Genomic DNA, 17,136 nt, shown 5'->3' with positions numbered 1-17,136 from the left:
TGCCTCCTGCCTGCTCTGCCCTGGCACTTGCTGCCCGCTGCCACATCCCCAGCACTGTCATGCCAACGCAGAGCTGCCACAAACCCTGTCCCACTCCACAGTCTGATGCCACCTCTCAGATACCATTAAAAAGGAGCCAGGAGATCCCTCCAGCTGTCCCCTTTCTGCCTGGATGTCCCCTCTCCCTCAGTCCCTGAATAACCTGGATGAGTTTGTCCAAAGCAGAGATGGCTGGAGCAGGATGCTCAGGCCACAGCTCTTCATGGCTGGACAAAGGCACCATGGCTTTCCAGCCCCACCACTGCAGGAGAAAGTTGTCCCTGTGGTGCAGATGGACCTTCACTCACCATCACAGCACGGGAGCACAGGGATTTGGGCTGGAAACACACCCCAGGTGTGGCTCAGCAATGCTGCTCCCGCTGGAGAGGCAAAAGGCAGCTCAGGGTGATCACAAACCTTTATATTTCCTTGGTCTGACATGCTACTGCTGTCCCAAGTACACAGATAAGACTTCAATATCTTAACAGCAGGCAGCTGGGAGGGAAAAGACTCTGATAAGGCAGGACTCCTCCTCCATTGCAGCCCCGGCTCAGCCTCTGCTGAAACGAAACAAAATCTAATGCCTCAGAGGAATAGATCACTTTTCCCCATGATTATGTGTCAGAACTCTTCTAAACACAGCTTGGGGACCAGTGGTTATCAGCACTGGGTGCAGCCAGTCCGGCCCAGCCGTGCCATGGACAACCAGACTTTGGAGCCACGTTTCAGGCTCCTTACACACCCACAGCCAGAGAGAGCACAGAGGACACATACACTTACATCTAATAAAGAGTGTTCCTGTCCTGCCTTAGCCCCCGCTTTGCAACCCCAGCTGTCGCACCCAGACGCAGAAACAAAATAAACCAGCAACACTCTTTCAAAAAAATATTTATTAACTCATTAAAGTGACCTGTCGCTGCTGCTGTTGCCAGATAAAAGTTTGGAGAAACCCCAGCACTCCAAGCACCCGACTCCTTCCAGCCGGAGACAGCGCGAGCATCGCTGCGGCCGCAGGGCACACGGGGGCCCTGGGATGGGACCTGGTGGGAGCCGCAGCGGGTAGGGCAGCTGAAGGAATCCTGGGGGGAAGAGGGTTGAACACCCCACCACGGAACAGCTGCTCAGATCCAGCGGGGAGGGACCGGCAGTGCCCGGCTCCCGCGGGATGAGGCGCCCGGCGGGACGTGGGGACCGGGGACACCGGGGTCCCCCCTCGTGAGGAAGTGTGAGCTCCTTGGAGCGTGGCCGCTGGGCTCAGCTCTGCACGTTCAGCAGTACGGCTCTGCCATGCAGAATGAGCTTCCCAACCAGGGCTTTGCTTAAAAATCGCCGTTGGCTTAAAAAAAAAAATCCCAAAGAATGGATTTTTATTTTTTTTTTGAGAAAACTAGAAAAGGACCCTAAATCCTCAGAAGTCACAGCTCTTCCTGGCCCTCTGGGTTTCACTCTTCCCACTCCTTCCCCCAGCAGACCTGGGCAACCACCATGACTGCTGTCACAACAGCTCCTACTTGTTTCTGCCACCCAAAAATGCCAGTGTCACACACAGAACCCAACCTCCCGGGGCCTGCGCCTGCACTGCCACAGAGCCCTTCCTGGTGTCGATGATTGTACATATCCATGGAATTCTTGCTCTTGGCATCCCCTCTTCATCCCTGCAGCCCCTGGGGATCAGGAGCAGCAAGCTCCCCTTATGCCAGACCCCTTGGCAGCTTCACTTGCTCTTCCTTTTGCTCCTGCCCACTCCTCCAGCGGACATTGCTCTGGCTGAGCCTGCCTATGAGGCAGGGTTGATGAGCCAGAGCAGGATAACTATTCCAAGAGAACAGGGGAGGAAAGCTTTATAAAAAAATAAGCTCTTTTTTTCTTCTCTCCTCCATACAGGGCAGAGCACTTTTGCCTTTCCCTTCTCTGGGCATCCTTCCTCCCCCTTCCTTTCGTCTGACCTGAACCTCCTCACTCCCAACACGAGCCGTTCTGAGTCTTGTCAGCCCGTGCCCCTCATGACACCACTCTTTGTCCCACAGTGCAGCCAGAGAAGAGGCAGTTCCCCCCAGAGTGGCACAGCCAGCGTCCCTCCAGGCAAGTCCCCCCCTCTCACTTCTGCTCCGCCTCATCAGCCACTGCAGTCACCTCGATGGCGGCGGCAGCGTGCTCGTCCCCGGCGGCCTCGGCGGCACCAGACGGGACAGTCACAACCGTGCTCCCACCAGGAGCTATTTGTGTCACATTCTGGATGGTCGTGCCGAGTCCTGGCAGCGTCAGGAGCTGGAAGGGGCTCACCACCTTCACCACTGTGCTGCCGTCCTGGACCGCGGCCGTGCTCAGCACCGTCAGGTTGGAAGCGTCCGGGTGGATCTCCACCGTGCTGGGGAAGGTGGAGCCGGCGGAGGCCAGCACCGTGTACCCCCCCAGCAGTGGGGAGGCCGGGGAGCTGGCAGCGGGGGGCTGGGTCGGGCTCTTCCCCAGCACTGAGGGCGGGAGGGCCGAGACCACTTTGCCGAGAGGGAGGTTGGCAATCTGGGAGACTGGCACGCCAGGGGTGACGGCGAGCTGTGCTGGCTGGGACAGGACCTGGGAGGTGATGGCAGCTGGTCCGGAGGTGGCCCTGGTCAGCCTGGGACGTTTCAGAGGTGTGGGGACGGAGACAGGAGTGAGGGTCATCAGGACGTTGTTGAGATGCTGTGATTTGTGCTTCAGCTCCTTCGCTCGCTTGCGGTGCTCGTCACACTGCTGCTCCAGAGCTGGAGAGAGAAGAGGTTTGGCTCAGCCTGGATCCTGGACAAGCTTCCCAGGGACTGTGGCGATGCCTGGAGCCAGTCCCACCATGGCTGGTTTAGCAAGCACCAGCTTTAAGATAAACCCCACTTTCTTAGCCCAAAAGAGAAGGCAGCAATGACCAGTGTCACACCGGTCTGAGGACATACCTGCCAAATCCCGTGTGTACTGCTCCCTCGAGCGATCCATCTGGCACTTGTGGCTGGCCAGGACCTTCTTGACCAGATCCAGCATACCAAAGTTCTGGACTACGTTGTTGAGTAAAACAGCATCTTAAAAAACAAGACACAGACCTTTGAGGAAGCAAAATTCCCCATGCAAGCTACTTACGGCTTGGAAAAAGCCACACGACAGCAAACGCGTCCAGCTGAGACAGCCAAAATCTGCAGGAGGGTAACGCAAGAGGCTGGGGAAGAGGAGAAGGCAGAAGCCATGAGAAAGGGCAAGAGGTCTCCAGCGTGTAAACAGTCCTCTCCTGCCTAGCAGGGGTGATGAGAAATCTGCTGGCACAGTAGCTGCTTGCTGTATCGTAATTCCAATGGCCCAGATTCCACCTCAGTTCCCAAGCCAAGCATTTGTCCAGACCCAAAGCCAGCAGAGTGGAAGCCCCAGGCACAGGGAATTGGAGAACTGAGGTCACCTGAAGTGTCCCTGAGCACAGCCAAGAGCCTGCCCAGGCAGAAGCCAGAAATGGGATTTTTTATGATGAGCTATGTTCCTATAGTGCCACCCATATACCCCCGAGGAGAAATAAACCCACAAGCCCCTCTCCCAAGATGACTGAGCCCCATGCCCAGGTCCTTACCCCCGAGCTGCAGCGGGGGATCCTGCGCTCGCTGCTGCAAGCCCTTCATGGTCTCCACCAACTCCTGGTGGAACTCGTGGATCACTTCTTCCAGAAGACCTGTGTCCTTCAGACCTTGCCAAAAAGCAAAGGTGTCATCTGGAGAAAGAGAAAGCAAGGAGAACCTCAAAATCCTTGGTGGTGGTTTAATGGCCATCTGCTGTGGGTTCACTGCAGACACCCCCTGCAGGGGTGCAGTCCTGCTGGGCTGGAGATCAGGGGGCTGAGGCTTTGGCAAGGCCCCTGGGCCCAAAGGAAGGGCAGCCAGGGAAGGACGTGCTCTCCCAATCTCTGTCCTACACAAACAGGACACTGATGCTACAGAAAAGCCCAGTGTTCAGAGCACACCAAGGAAAAAGAATGATTTTATGACCCCTCTGATAGATTTTTATTTTTTTTTAACCCCTAGAACCACATTTGGCCATGGCTTTGACATCTTAATGCTTGGAAACAACTTCTTCCCCAGGTGATGCTGTAGCCAAGCCCACACACTGGTGGGATATAACACCACGCTTTGCTCCATAAGCAGCAAAGGAATAATCCCAGTGGAGATTCATGCAAGGCTGATCTGGCAAGAGGGTCCTTCCTGCTCCTCATCCCTCCTATTTCCCTGTTTCCCCACATCTCCTTCACCCGGCTGGGCCAAGCCTGGCAGGATTCTCAAGCCATACCTCCGATGCTGGTGCTCCAATCACTGGCATCCTCACATGTTTCTATGGTTATTGTAGCCGGGGATCCGTTCACTGCAACCAATAGCAAAAAAGAAAAGAAAAAAAAATTCCCAAGTCCTGATTTTTCCCTGTATTTTCACGGGCTGTTTCCAAGCACTCCCTTGCTGCACTTCCGTGACTGCTCCTTTTTATTGGACGGGATCACTTTTGTTTGAATCCAACACCAAACAGAGGGAGACGCCCAAGTGGTTGCTGTGCCAGCTGTACTTATTTTTCCAAATTGGAGTGCAATCCCCAGGGATTACTCCTGCAACCCTTGCAGCACAAAAACACATGCTCAAGAGCAGCATTTCCCTCCCACTTTCCCCTGCAAACACACCAGTACCGCTAAGGGCAAAAGTCAAACAGATTTACTCTGATTTTTCTGGCAGCCCTTTTTACCCAGCCACTGTTTGTCTGGAGGGTTTCTAAAGCCTCGAAGGGGAGAGCAGCCCCCCAGCTATGCAGGGATGCAGGAGGGCTCCCTCCCTCCTTCCAGCTCTGCCAAATCTCAGCGGTTTTGTTACCATAGAGCCAAGGAACCGGCGTCATTCAAGCCGTGCGCAGGAGCAGGATGGATGGGAATCTGGCCAGAGCCCCACGGAGCTGTGCAGAGTGTTTGGAATGCTCAGCTGCTGCCATTAAATCCAATCACTCTGCTCCTTTACTCCACAGCCCTCAGGGCTCTGGTTATTCCAGCACAGCTCAGTGGCATGGGAAGTGTCTCCCATCGGTGAGCTGATGTCCATGTTTATCAGGAGGGCTTGGAGCAGGCTGTGCTGTGCATTGGCATCACCTTCTCCACCTCAACACCAGGATGTGGTGCCATGGGAACTCTGGAGAGCCAGACAAGGGGCTTATCCTGTCCCACAGCACCACTAGGAGCTTGAGACGTGGGGAACTTTGGGGGCTGTTCTTCATGCTCAGATGGAAAAGTTGTTATAAAATACAGAATTATTTCAAAATTAGAAAGCTTTCCAATAAAACAGCCTCCTGTAATTACAGGTCAAGTTCATAAAACCAGGGAATGGTTTAGGTTGGGAGTGACCTCAAAGCTCATCTCATTCCACCTCTCTGCCATGGGCAGGGACACCTTCCACTAGACCAGGTTGCTCCAAGCCCCGTCCAACCTGGCCTTGAACACTTCCAGGGACAGGGCACCCACAGCTTCTCTGGCCAACCTGTGCCAGGGCCTCACCACCCTCACAGGGAAGAATTTCTTCCCAAAAGCCAACCTAAACCTACCCTCTTTCAGCTCAAAGCCATTAAGTTCAGGGTTACAGCTATATAGCCCCATCACTTTTAAGATCTACATTCACAAGTGCAGATAAAAAAATAATCTGCTGTGTCCCCCAGTTCTCTTTAATCTTTCATCAGACCAACCTGATAAGTGAGCCTTAAATAAAACCCCCTAAATTATTCCAGAAGAAGTCAGGTTAGAGCTGAGAGGAGAAGGGACTCCTACCCAGGCACCCTGTGCAGCAGGAGAAGCCAAGCTGATCCCTATGGACACAGCCCGACCAGCAGTGAGGACAGAAGGGAACTTCATCAAGCAACAACTACAGATTAATTGCAGTCCTCTGCTTCAGTTGCCTGGGAAGTTGAAGCCAGAAGGGAAGCTCCAGCCCTAAGGGACCTGGGTTACACAGCACAGTTGCTGTGCTTTGATGTGAGGAATGGCTGGACGTACCATCGGCAGAGGCGGGAGTCAGAGGGATGTATTCCGTCGATGTCTGGCTGGTCAGGGACACCCTGGCTCCAGTCAGGTCGATTTTGGTGCTCCGGCACGTGTTGGAACACACCTTCGTGTGCTGGTAGAAATCCAGCTCTCCTGAGTCCATGATCTTCCTGAAAGAGCGGGAGCAAGCACAGGGACAGGCAGGTCAGCAAGAACCAAGAGCTCCGAGATGCAGCTCCTGGCAGCCTTCACACCAAACTTCTCAGAGGCAACAGGAGCCCTTACTGGAGCTGATGAACTCGTTTGTTGTGGGAGGAAGGGGAGGAGAAAGTCCCTCTCTGGTCGCACCAGCACATCCCCTCAGAAGCTGCAGCTTCCAGCAGAAGGGTCAGCTTGAGTCTCAGTTCAGGGTGAGACCGCAGGGAGCCTCTTCCTTCCTTCCCTTTCTGACTCTACACCTCAAAAAAAGATGGGGCATAACCCTATTCATAAACTAAAATCAGATCTCTCATCTCAAGCAAAGGGGGTGGCAACACTGGCGTTTGGGATCTTCCCAGTCTAAGCACATTGTCTCCGAAGCATCCCCAGGCCTTGCTGGCCAACAATCCCCTGAGCTTCCCAAGGATTCTCAGCTCCCATGGCTGCTGGGCTTGCCTTCACACATTCCTCCTGAAGTTGGTTTTTTTTTTCCCCTCAAAGCCCTGCCTTGTCATAGCCTAAGCCTATTATGCAAAATCTACGTGGAGGAAAAGCTGCTTAAGAGGAATATGGGAGAGGCCTGCATTGAAGCAGAAGAATACAGGGAGAGGCAATGTCACCCTGTGAAAAGAGCACAAAGCCACTGACAATTCCTGGAGAAAGAGGTGATGCTTTTTTATCCTGCCCAAAGGCATAGACAGACTTTAATTAAATCACAGTCTCAGGCTGGTGTTCAGGAAGACCATAGAAGAATTGAATTACTGTAGTTAAGACTAGACAAGATAAATGCTTGCATAAAGAATCTCTTTTTTTTTTTTTTTGCCAAGTGATGTCAAGCAGATGTGCTGCAGCCAGAGCATTAGTGATGACCAGACCAATTCCATCTGGTGGGTCATACTGGGAGCCCACAGACAGCATGGCCTGACCACCAGTGACCATTAAAATTTCCAGTGTCCTTACACCAGCTGGGATCTCAGTGTGGTTCAAGTCCTAAAATGACCAGAGAAATATTTCTTGCCCCAAATTATTCCCTAGGCACAAGGGACAGAGCAAAGCCATTGGACTGACCACATTTGGGGCCAGGTTGTCATTAAAACAAATGTTTAGTGGTTCATTTGCTCCCTCAGCAGGAAAACAACTGTGCCAAAGGCTCGTTTCTGCCCCACCACTATTCCCTGAGAAAGAAGTGCCCACAGATAAAAAGGAAGAGACTCACCGGAGCATGATCCCGTTCATCCGGATCGCCCGCTTCCAATCCTTCAGGGTGGACTTGCCTGCCAAGTGGACAAACTCCTTGGGGCTAATTAGGTGATCATCGAACTGCAGAAGGCAGAGGTGCAACATCACTGCCACAAGCTGTAAATAACCCAGGGGTGCCCTGCCAGCAGGGTTCAGCCGCGGAGCCCGGCGGCATTTCCCGGTGCCCAGCAGTGGGTGCAGCTGCACCGCAGCCTCCACGTGCCATTTAACACCACCAAACCAGATGGCTGGCACATACTTCCCACCCCAGAGAACCCTGGCCAAGTTAAAAAGATTAAAGCCAAACATGGATGATTAGTTAACAGCTGCTCAGAGCCAAGGGCTTGGGGTCTGTGTGAGTTTGGAAGTGCCCAGCCTGGGCAGGACAGCTGGGAAAAAGCACCCGGAGCTTGTGCAAAATATCATTAACAGCAGGGAGCTGCTCACACTCCCACTAACAGTGGACTCAGCAAAAGCTGGGCTGCACCAGTAACATTTGGGTCCAGGGACATGTTAAGGCCCATAGGAGAGAGGGAAGAAGCCCATTTGTGGGGTCAAAGATCATTTGGTCTTTGACCTCCTGCTCCCGAGCCCAACCATTGGTATCAGTGGAACCTCTGGCCTCTCTCGCAGCACACACCCACTTCTACTGAAAACCAGCTTCAGGCAGCTGGCACACACCTTGCCAACTCTTTCCCTTTCTTTTATTGCCCTACACACCCAGCCATGACTGAACACACGTGCTGACCTAACAGCAAACTGTAGAATCACAGAGTTATAAAATTGTTAAGGTTGACAAAGACCTCCAAGTTCCTCAAGTCCAGCTGTGAACAGGCAGCTCTCTCTAAAGCATTCTCTTACAGCCCATCTCAAAGGATTTCCCAAACCCAGGTCTCCTCTTCTCCATGCCCATGTTGACCAACACAGAGCAACACCACCATGAGTGCATGAGAAACTGCTTCTCTTAACAAGGACATGGGCTTCAGTGCAGAGGATGGATTTTAGGTGGCAGCAACATTACTTGCAGCAGTACCTGTCCTCTGCCTTGGGGATGGAGAAGACCATCTCTCCTAGGAAAGGCAAGGACCATCCTTTGGGAGCCCTCTTGCAGCAGAGCCCAAGGACACTCTCCCTTAGCAGGGTATTGTTTAGGCCATGTACAAATGCCATCAATGACTCACTCACAGTGCATTAGTGAATTCATGCAAACTATCAACTTTCCAACTGAGCAGATACTGGAAGTGTCCAAGTTTCTCAAAATTTTCAATAACACATTTAGTTGAGGCAGTGTCTTTCCAGCCAGAACTGCTCGACTTGGCCAAGACAAATATCAGGTACCACAGTACCAGGAAAATTTACTCCTTTCCCAGCATGATGTGGTTCTGATGCAGCTACCACAGCTCATCACAACCAGGACAGGCCAGGTGAGCCCACAACACGGGCATGAGCCCAGAGTTGGGCTCTCTGCTCTCACCTGCACACACTTCACATTGATCCCAGGGCACACAAACTTCCTCCAGATGAGGTTGGCTTTGCTGTCCCCGCAGGTGATGGGGTAGACAATCTCTGCCTCCAAACTGTCCTCATCTTCAGCCATCTTCACTTCTCACAGGGATCAGAGGAAGGGACAGATCAAAAAGAAACATGAGCCACAGCCCCCCATTCACCTCCCCGAGGCACACATGCAGTGAAAAGCAGTTTTGAAACTCAGGAATGAAAAAAGAGTAGATGTTGCATGGTGGAGCGTATAGGGGTTTGTGGCCACCACTCACTTGCATTTTGCTACTAAAGCATCCAACCACCCAAATTTCTCAGGCAAAACAGCCCAGGTAGATTTATGCCAACTGAGCTGCAGCTGAGCACATGGAATCTTAAGAAGTCAGTGGTCTCACTCTTGATAAAAAAGAAAGGAATGATGTTATTTGGGTGGAGACACCCTTGGTTTTAGGCTAAACCTGGCTTTAAGTCAACTCCAGCCCCGTTGGTCACAGTTTTTGCTCCCCAAATTCACTTTTACCTGTAACCAAAGCCAGTGAGTTTGCTGCAAACTGCCATCCCCATGGCAGGCTGGAAGGGCAGAAGCCAGGGATGGCCAAGCACAGGGACTCATCCCGCACCAGGAGAGGGCAGCAGCAGCCCAGCCAGGCACTGTCAGCTCCCTCCTGATCACCCAACCCCCTGATGCCCACTGGGCTCCCCTGGGTGCTGTGAGAGCATCCCTAGTACCCCTGGGAGAGCATCCCCAAGGCCAACAGAACATCCCTGGTACCTCGGTGGCTCTGCACAGCGGTGCCCGGACTTTCTCAGCCAGCACCAGAGCAGGGTTGTGCCACATCTGGGGTAGTGGAGCTGGCACAGCTCAACCAAGGGGATATGGAAGGAGCTGACCTACCTAGAACCGCTTCCTTCAGGTGTGTGGAGGCCGTGAAAGCAGCAGCAGCTGCAGCAGCTGCATTTTCAGTCTCCAGAGTGTCTTCGTTTATGTCACCACTGGAAAGAGAATCAGAGACATCCTTAAGCCATGTGGCTGTGCCACCCCCACACCCAATGCCCCATGGAGACATTGCCTCAGAAGTCCCTCGGACCACATTTTCCCACAAGAGTTAAAAGTCAGCTCTGGGTTTGGGAGGCTCAACTCCGTTTTTCCATGTGGAGATGAAGAGCCCCACAGCAGGCAGGCCCCTGTCAGCAGCCTGGCTGGCTTTGCCTTGCCTCCCCTTTAATCCCAGCCCCATGGAGCTGCCTTGCCTCCCCTTTAATCCCAGCCCCATGGAGCTGCCTCTGGCCCAGCCCATGCTGGAGAGCTGGCGTGGAGGGATGCTGTCAGCACAGCCCCTTGCTCAGAAGTCACTGCCAGCTTCTGGCAGCTCTGCCTGAGATTTCCCCAGGAAAAACATGTGTGAAACATGCTGCTGCTGTCTGGGCAAAGGACTGGCTGAATCCCCTGGTATGCAGGATGCTCGTGGGAGCAGGGCCTCAAGGAGCCACAGAGACACTATAAAGAAGTTTGACAAATCCCAACAGCAGATCTGTGAGCAGAGATGACATGAGCTACAGACCCTCACAATCCGATCTCTGAGCCTCTTAGAACCTGATATACCCATGATATCCACTAATAGCTAGATATCCAGCTGCTTCCAACCTTCTCACACTGGAGATCTCTGCCTTCTCTTAGTGTTTTGCCCACAGAGTCACGCAGTGGGTCCTGCACAGCACCCACATCCTCATTGTTCTCATGTCCCAGCTCTCACTGTGGCATACAGAGCCTCAACCCCCTTCAATGAGCTTTGGTGCACACTCTCAGGGAGCAGGCATTTGGAGCTGTGATCAGGGACATGTTCCTCACCCCCTCAACTGGTACCCCCATCTGGGACCCCTACAGATCTGACCTGTGCATCACAGCCAGTGCTCAGCAGGGACCATTCCTAATGGGTTTTCATTAAACCACAAAATGGTTTGGGTTGGAAAAGATCTTAAAGACCATCTCATTCCAACCTCCTTGCCACGGGCAGGGACACCTTCCACTAGACCAAGTTGCTCCAAGCCTTGTCTGACCTGTTATTGAACACTTCCAAGGATGGGGCAGCCACAGCTTCTCTGGGCAACCTGAGCCAGTGCCTCACCACCTTCACAGGGCAGGATTTCTTCCTAAAATCCCATCTAAATCTACCTTCCTTTTAAGATGTGTGTTTGGTAGTGTTATTGAAGATGAGTAATTGCTGCATCAAGCTTGTCCTGCAGGGGAAGGCGGGGGGAAAATACAATTAGCTTTTCACTTAGGCATATAAATTTCCTAGGAAGACTGTATGGAGAAAACAAACCTGAAATCTACCCCAGTTTGGTATCATGGGTGAATTAAAAGATGGTCCTAATGACTCACTGCCAACCGCGTTTTCCACCTGCGGTGCCACGGGGACAAGGAAATTCAAGAGCAACTGGTTTTTCTGTCCTGACTCCTAACACACAGCTCCAGGGTGGAACTGCAGCTTCAAAGCATCCCTCCCCTTGGCAGCTGCAGGGCAGGTACCTGTGGGGAGCAGCACAGAGATAAGGAAGGTGTGGGCGGCAGCTCGGCCTCACCAGGTGAGTAACTTGGAGATGCTGCTCCACAGAAGAGAGAGATGGAGGCAGATCCAGCTGTGACAAAAAGGGGATGGATGTCACACTGCCTCTGCACCTCCCAGAGACCAACAGCCCAGAGTCCTGGGAGGGGAAGGAGATGGGTAACACAAAAGGACTCGAAAAGGTAAACTCTTTGCTAAGGCATCTGCACACAGGTGAGTATTAGAGAAGTGGCAATCTGACAGAAGAACAGAAGAACCGTGACCTGTTTATTTTTCATGAGTTTGCTGCTGGGTTCTTGCATTTCTCTGGGTACATTTGGAGAAAAGTATGTATCACTTCAGCAGGGTGCCAGAGGCAGCAGCCACCTCAGCCCAGCACCCCACAGCCCTGCCCTGCCTCCACCTGCCACCAGATCAATAACCAACACCAACTTACCCAGAAGAAACCCCTGCAGCAGAAAGTCAGCACCTGAAACAGAGCTTCCTCCTGGACTCCATCGCATTCGCACCACTCCGAAAAATGACCGAAAGGCACGACTGGATGGGGAGGAATAACCCAACCCACACCTTAAACCTCCAGAGGAAGACAAACCAACTCCAAGCTTGTACTAAAAATTCAAGCCACTAAAGTCTGTGTCTGACGTGGAGATACAACTGGGGAGGAGATAAAACCACAAGAAAAGGTGAGCGTCTCCACACTGCTTCTCCCATCCCATTCCAGGGGCAGATGCAAGAGAAAACACAAACACCTCCCAAGCCCCAGCAGTGCAACCCCCCAAGCCAGTCCTGCCTTTGCTGGTTGCCATGACGAAGCCCAGGGAGGATGGTTCTCATCTTCCTCCCCAGGAGGATCCATAAACCAGATGGGAGGAAGAGAAGAAAGCACGTGTGGATAACACACCAGGCTGGCATCTCCTTTCTCCTCTCTCCTGCCTCGCCTGGAAACTTGAGAGAGAAAAAAGTCTCCCCCCAAAAACCTTGAGCTCGGGCTGCTGATCAGAAATACAAGTACCTTGTCAGAGCACCAAGCATAGACCCCTTCTAATCGCAGACCAAAGTGAAAAGCTTCTTGCTCATTATTATTTTCCCATTTCCCTCTGCCTTTTCCTTAAGAACACATGGACTAATTAAGCTCTTAACAATTGGTTGCATAGGGAGTTTTTTTAATAGCAAATCCATATCCAAAGGAGCACTAGAAAAAGGCACCAGCCCCCAAGCTGAGCTTGGTTTAAGTGCCACACAAGGCAAGTTGAAAGCTCCCTGTGTGAGCGGTGACTGAGCCAACACCGAGGGATCTCAGCCCATGCCTGCAGTCACTCTCCTGATGCCAGCTGGGGCTACAGAGGGAAAGGGAGAGGAAGCCAGCACCCCTGTGGGAGTAGAGCCCCATGAAGGCAACCATCCAAAGCCATGAAGAGACTGTGGGTGGCTCATGTTGCCACCCTCCACCAGCCCCACTGCCCTGCTCGGCAAGGAGAGTCAGGCAGGTTTTGCTCCGTGACCCCAAAATCCACATCCTTTCCATGGACCCACTACCATCCCGAAGCAGGGGGGAGTCAGGAGCCTGCTCAGCAGCCCTTCTCCAGAGAGCTGCATGGAAAACCCTCAGGGAATCTTTTCATGCCTGCCAAGGTATCTCTGCTCAGAGCTGCAACTAAATGAAAACGTTCCTCCCTCTGCTGTGCAGAGCTGTCCCGCTCCTGACCATCCAGGGGACACTGGGAGGGTGAGAAAAGGTTTCTAAGCTAAAACAGGAGGGGAACTAAGAGCAAAAAGAAACCAAACTGACTGAGCCAAACTCTGCTGTGATCCATGTTCCCAGACAACACGCACGTGGATCTGCAGAGGCTCAGAGCCACTTTACAACCAGGAACCATCCTGCATCCAAGAGCAGACACATCCCAAGTTTCATGTCTGGCTGCTTCTCCACTGAGGGAGCCAAGGAAGTCACCATGGGATAGAAAGCAAGAGGAGTGGAACCCTTCTTCCCCACCATCACCCACTCTTCTGGGAATGGAGAAGGTTTTTGGAAGCACTCACAGACTCAGGATGTGGAGGAGCTGGGCAGATCCTGCCCATCCCAGCACTGACAGCTCTTGCCTCTGCCTGTGTCCCTGTCTGTTCTCTATCAGAAATTCATCTGTTAATGGGTTTTATCCCATTGGATTGGAGCAGCACAAAGGGAATGCACTGTCCCCTTCTGCCCTGCCCAAAGCCCCAGGGCACTGACATAAAGACATGTTTGAGAAAAGGAGACAAACACCTCCTTCTTATGGAGAGGAATAAACAGCCACTCACCACCCACTTATTTCAGGTACAAGGACTTCTGGATCAGACAAACCTGCCTGGATCCAGCTCCAGGTGTTAATTCTGGATTTTCTGCCCACCAAAAGAGCAAAGCACAAAAATGGCTCTGGGCACCATCCCATGAAAAACATAAAGACATAAAGCAAAGAGCCCATCACCACATGGGCCTTCAAGGTACCAGCCAGGCTCCTTGGCCATGGCCCACCTGCCAATGAACAGGCCAGATCTGAACCAACAGCCTCAAATCTGAAATTCCAACAAAAAAGGCAGAAATTAGGGAAAGCAACAGCACTTGGACAATCAGTCACGTTCACTCTGGGTTTTTTGAGCAGTGCCTCCCCGTTCAGCACTGTGTGGTTTCAAGGCCACCTCTCTCACTCCCATTGCTGGCAGTGCAGGCTCCTGCAGAGCTTGGCTGAAAAACAGCCCCAAACCCACCTACCCTCAGGGAAGGGGAGCCCAGCTGCATCACCCTCACCGTGCTGCAGCCAGACTCATCCCTTGGAGGTATGCAGCTTAGTGAAGCAATTGTGAAATAAATAGCAGAAAAACATTGATTTAGCTACTGGTGTCCTGTTCCAACCGGATTTGTGCCCATTCCAACATCCACATCCACTCAGAAAAGGATATTTTGGGTTGGGGTTTTGGCTTTTTTTTTAGTTTTTTAATAAATAAATAAATAAATAAATAATAATAAAAAAAGGCTTTATTGCTTTTCACTCTGGGTAGCACCAGCTCAAAACCACCAGTGGTAACTCAGCTTTAACAGAAAAACAGTGGAGCCTGCTCTGCAAGTTCAGAGCTGCAGAGCCCTGGGTACGGTCCTGGGGTGTCAGCAAGGCCCTAACGAGGCACCGGGTACTCCTGGGTGAGCCGTGACGCAGGAGGGAGCAGTGGGGGATTAAATCCCAGCCCAGCTGATTACAGCCACAGGTTTCCAGCACATCCCCTCGGTGTGCACCGACCCCATCTCTTACCCGTGCTGGGACAGGTTGGTGGTGACCAGCACTGTCTTCACCTCCTCCATGCCCCCGCCGTCCACGGCGCCGTCGGGCGTCGTCACCACCACCACCTCCTCCATGTGGACGCTGACGTCCGGCGTCGCCATCCCAGCAGGAGTGGGAGAGCCCTGGGTCACCAGCTGCCTGTGAAGAAACGAGGGGAAGCCCCATGTCAGCAGGTCTCACTGACAGCCTTGGTTGTGGAAGGAGCATCGGTGTGGTGGGAAGAGGGGCTGCAAGGACCGCGCGTTCCTACAGAGAGTGGACGAGCAAATCCCCAAGTGATCCTTCCCAGGAGGAGGGACGAGGGGAGACTCAACCCAACACACACTCTGCAGGCTGGGTGAGAGTGATGGGCATGGGTGGGACTGAGGTGCAGGAGATGAAGGGCAGAGTATGACAGTGGTCAAAAAAAAAAAATGGTCCTGGCATTCACCGAAAACTCTATGAAGATACATTTAGCAACACACCTTAACACTGAGTATTTCAAACTATCTCAGAAGGATTTCATGCTGCCAGAGGAGATCATCACTGCCTCCTTCATGGCAAAAACAGGGACTCTTCCTTCCTCCAAAGTCACACACACAAAATTCAAATTAAAAAAGCATGTCAAGCCCGCAGAAACAAAGTGACATCTGGAAACTATTTAAAAGTGTGCATTTCTAATAAATCAGCAATAGATGTAAGACAGCACTCCCTCTCCAGCTCTCTTGGAACCCCTTTAGGCACTGGAAGGTTCTCTAAGGTCTCCCCAGAGCCTTCTCTTCTCCAAGCCAAACACTCCCAGCTTGTCTCCATAGCAGAGATGCTCCGGCAGTCAGAGCATGTCCATGGCCTCCTGCGGACTCACTCCAGCAGCTCCACATCCTTCTGATGTTGGGGGCCCTAGAGCTGGAGGCAGCACTGCAGGAGAGGTCGCAGCAGAGCAGAGCAGAGGGAGAGAATCCCCTCCGTTGCCCTGCTGCCCACAGTGCTGGAGATCAGCCCATGTCCAGGTATGGAGAAGTCAGCACCAACAAAGCATTTCCCATAGCACTAGTGCAGCCCACACAGAGACAGGTAAGGGTACACCTTATCCAGGCCTGGCTGTTCAAGCTCAGACCCCCATGAAGTCCTTCAAGCAGTGGCACAGAGCACAGCAGAGATGCCACTTGGGTCCCACCACTTCCCCAGGACATGACTGGAGCAGTGCCCTGACCCAACGCGTCCAATGTGACTTCACAACCAGGTTCACACCCTGCAGAAACACCTGCCTGACCCACAGACCCCACAACTTGATCTTCACCTCCACGGAGCCCTTGGATTCATCTAAGGTGGACTGGCCCTTCCATGCCAGTCCAGCACAAAGCCACCAACAGAAGCACTTTAGTTTTCACAACAGTGCAATCACTCAGCTGCATTTGGCTCGACTATTCCCATTTTTGTTGTCACTCTATCTCCACACTTGTCCTTCATTTCAGGGTAAAACCCCTCCTGCAGCATTAGCATCACCCACAACGGCCTCTGCACCAGCACGTGGCTTTGGGATGCTCCAGACATCCTGCCCAGCATCATGGGATTGAACTCCACATGTGCTTCTCAAATGCCTTCAGGGAAGAACTGGCATGGAATGGAGAAAAACTGATCTGAAAACACAATTTATCTAAAAAGTGACTAAAATCACAGCAGCAGCGGGGTGCAGTGGGGTGGTGGAGGGGGATGAGGGGCATAGGGGAGCACCCCAGGGCTCAGGGTGCCCACGGACATCCCTCCTGGTGCACCTCACAGGGTGATGAGGGCGCATCGAGGGCTGCAGGAAAGACTCGGGGTGAGGTGGGGAAAAAAAATACAAAAAGGAAAAAGAAAAAAGCATTGCTCAACTGGGAGGGCAGGAAAGGATTTTTTGGGTGCAGCATCAGGACGGTAGAGAGCAGGGAGAGGATTGCACGGGGGGAGACAACTGGGGACAGCAATCAAGGGGGTGCAGAGAGGGAGGGGGTGAAGGTGGGGGTGCAGGGAGGGTACTTGGGGGTGCAGAGCGAGGGAGGTGCATGAGGTGGGCTGCAGGAGAGCACAGAGAGAGGGGGAGCACGGGGAGGGGGCTTCAAGGGAGTTGCAAAAGGGTGCACGGGGGGTGCACGGAGAGGTGGCTTCAGGGAGGGGCGATATGCAATGAAGCACCAGGGGTACTACGGGAGGCGGGCTGCATGGAGAGGGGGGCACAGGGGGCTGCGGCTGCACGGGGTTGGGGGGTACACGCGGGAGGGGGTGCACGGAGGGGGGCTGCCCGGAAGAGGGT

At 52.9% G+C, this 17,136-nt stretch overlaps 1 protein-coding gene across 4 annotated transcripts; it reads right to left on the bottom strand.

The window, feature by feature from the left end:
* Positions 1-918: 918 nt before the first annotated feature.
* GMEB2 (glucocorticoid modulatory element binding protein 2) lies at positions 919-16,840 on the bottom strand. 4 transcript variants are annotated; one of them, XM_027646260.1, is made up of 11 exons: positions 16,603-16,840; positions 16,374-16,457; positions 14,835-15,002; positions 9,879-9,976; positions 8,961-9,091; positions 7,464-7,567; positions 6,062-6,219; positions 4,333-4,404; positions 3,623-3,760; positions 2,967-3,089; positions 919-2,783 (listed from the first exon to the last, which is right to left on the bottom strand). In XM_027646260.1, the coding sequence occupies exons 3-11, from the start codon at positions 14,963-14,965 to the stop codon at positions 2,137-2,139; spliced, it is 1,602 nt and encodes a 533-aa protein (XP_027502061.1). In that variant the 5' UTR covers positions 14,966-15,002; positions 16,374-16,457; positions 16,603-16,840; the 3' UTR covers positions 919-2,136. The 4 variants fall into 4 exon arrangements, with proteins under 4 accessions (XP_027502061.1, XP_027502059.1, XP_027502062.1 ...); XM_027646258.1 differs by having other exon boundaries at positions 16,374-16,840; XM_027646261.1 differs by lacking the exons at positions 16,374-16,457; positions 16,603-16,840 and adding an exon at positions 15,329-15,875.
* Positions 16,841-17,136: the final 296 nt, after the last annotated feature.

The sequence above is a fragment of the Corapipo altera genome, unplaced genomic scaffold (genome assembly GCF_003945725.1).
Source record: "Corapipo altera isolate COAL_440 unplaced genomic scaffold, ASM394572v1 64, whole genome shotgun sequence".
NCBI lineage: Eukaryota > Metazoa > Chordata > Aves > Passeriformes > Pipridae > Corapipo > Corapipo altera.
This window is presented reverse-complemented; position numbering and strand designations above follow the sequence as displayed.

Coding starts and splice junctions, on each gene's coding strand:
- GMEB2 (XM_027646258.1), bottom strand. CDS start 14,965: ATGGCGACGCCGGACGTCAGCGTCCACATGGAGGAGGTGGTGGTGGTG. Junction 3,761..4,332: donor TTGGAGCACCAGCATCGGAG/GTATGGCTTGAG, acceptor CTCTTTCTCCAG/ATGACACCTTTGCTTTTTGG. Junction 2,784..2,966: donor GTACACACGGGATTTGGCAG/GTATGTCCTCAG, acceptor TTCTCTCTCCAG/CTCTGGAGCAGCAGTGTGAC.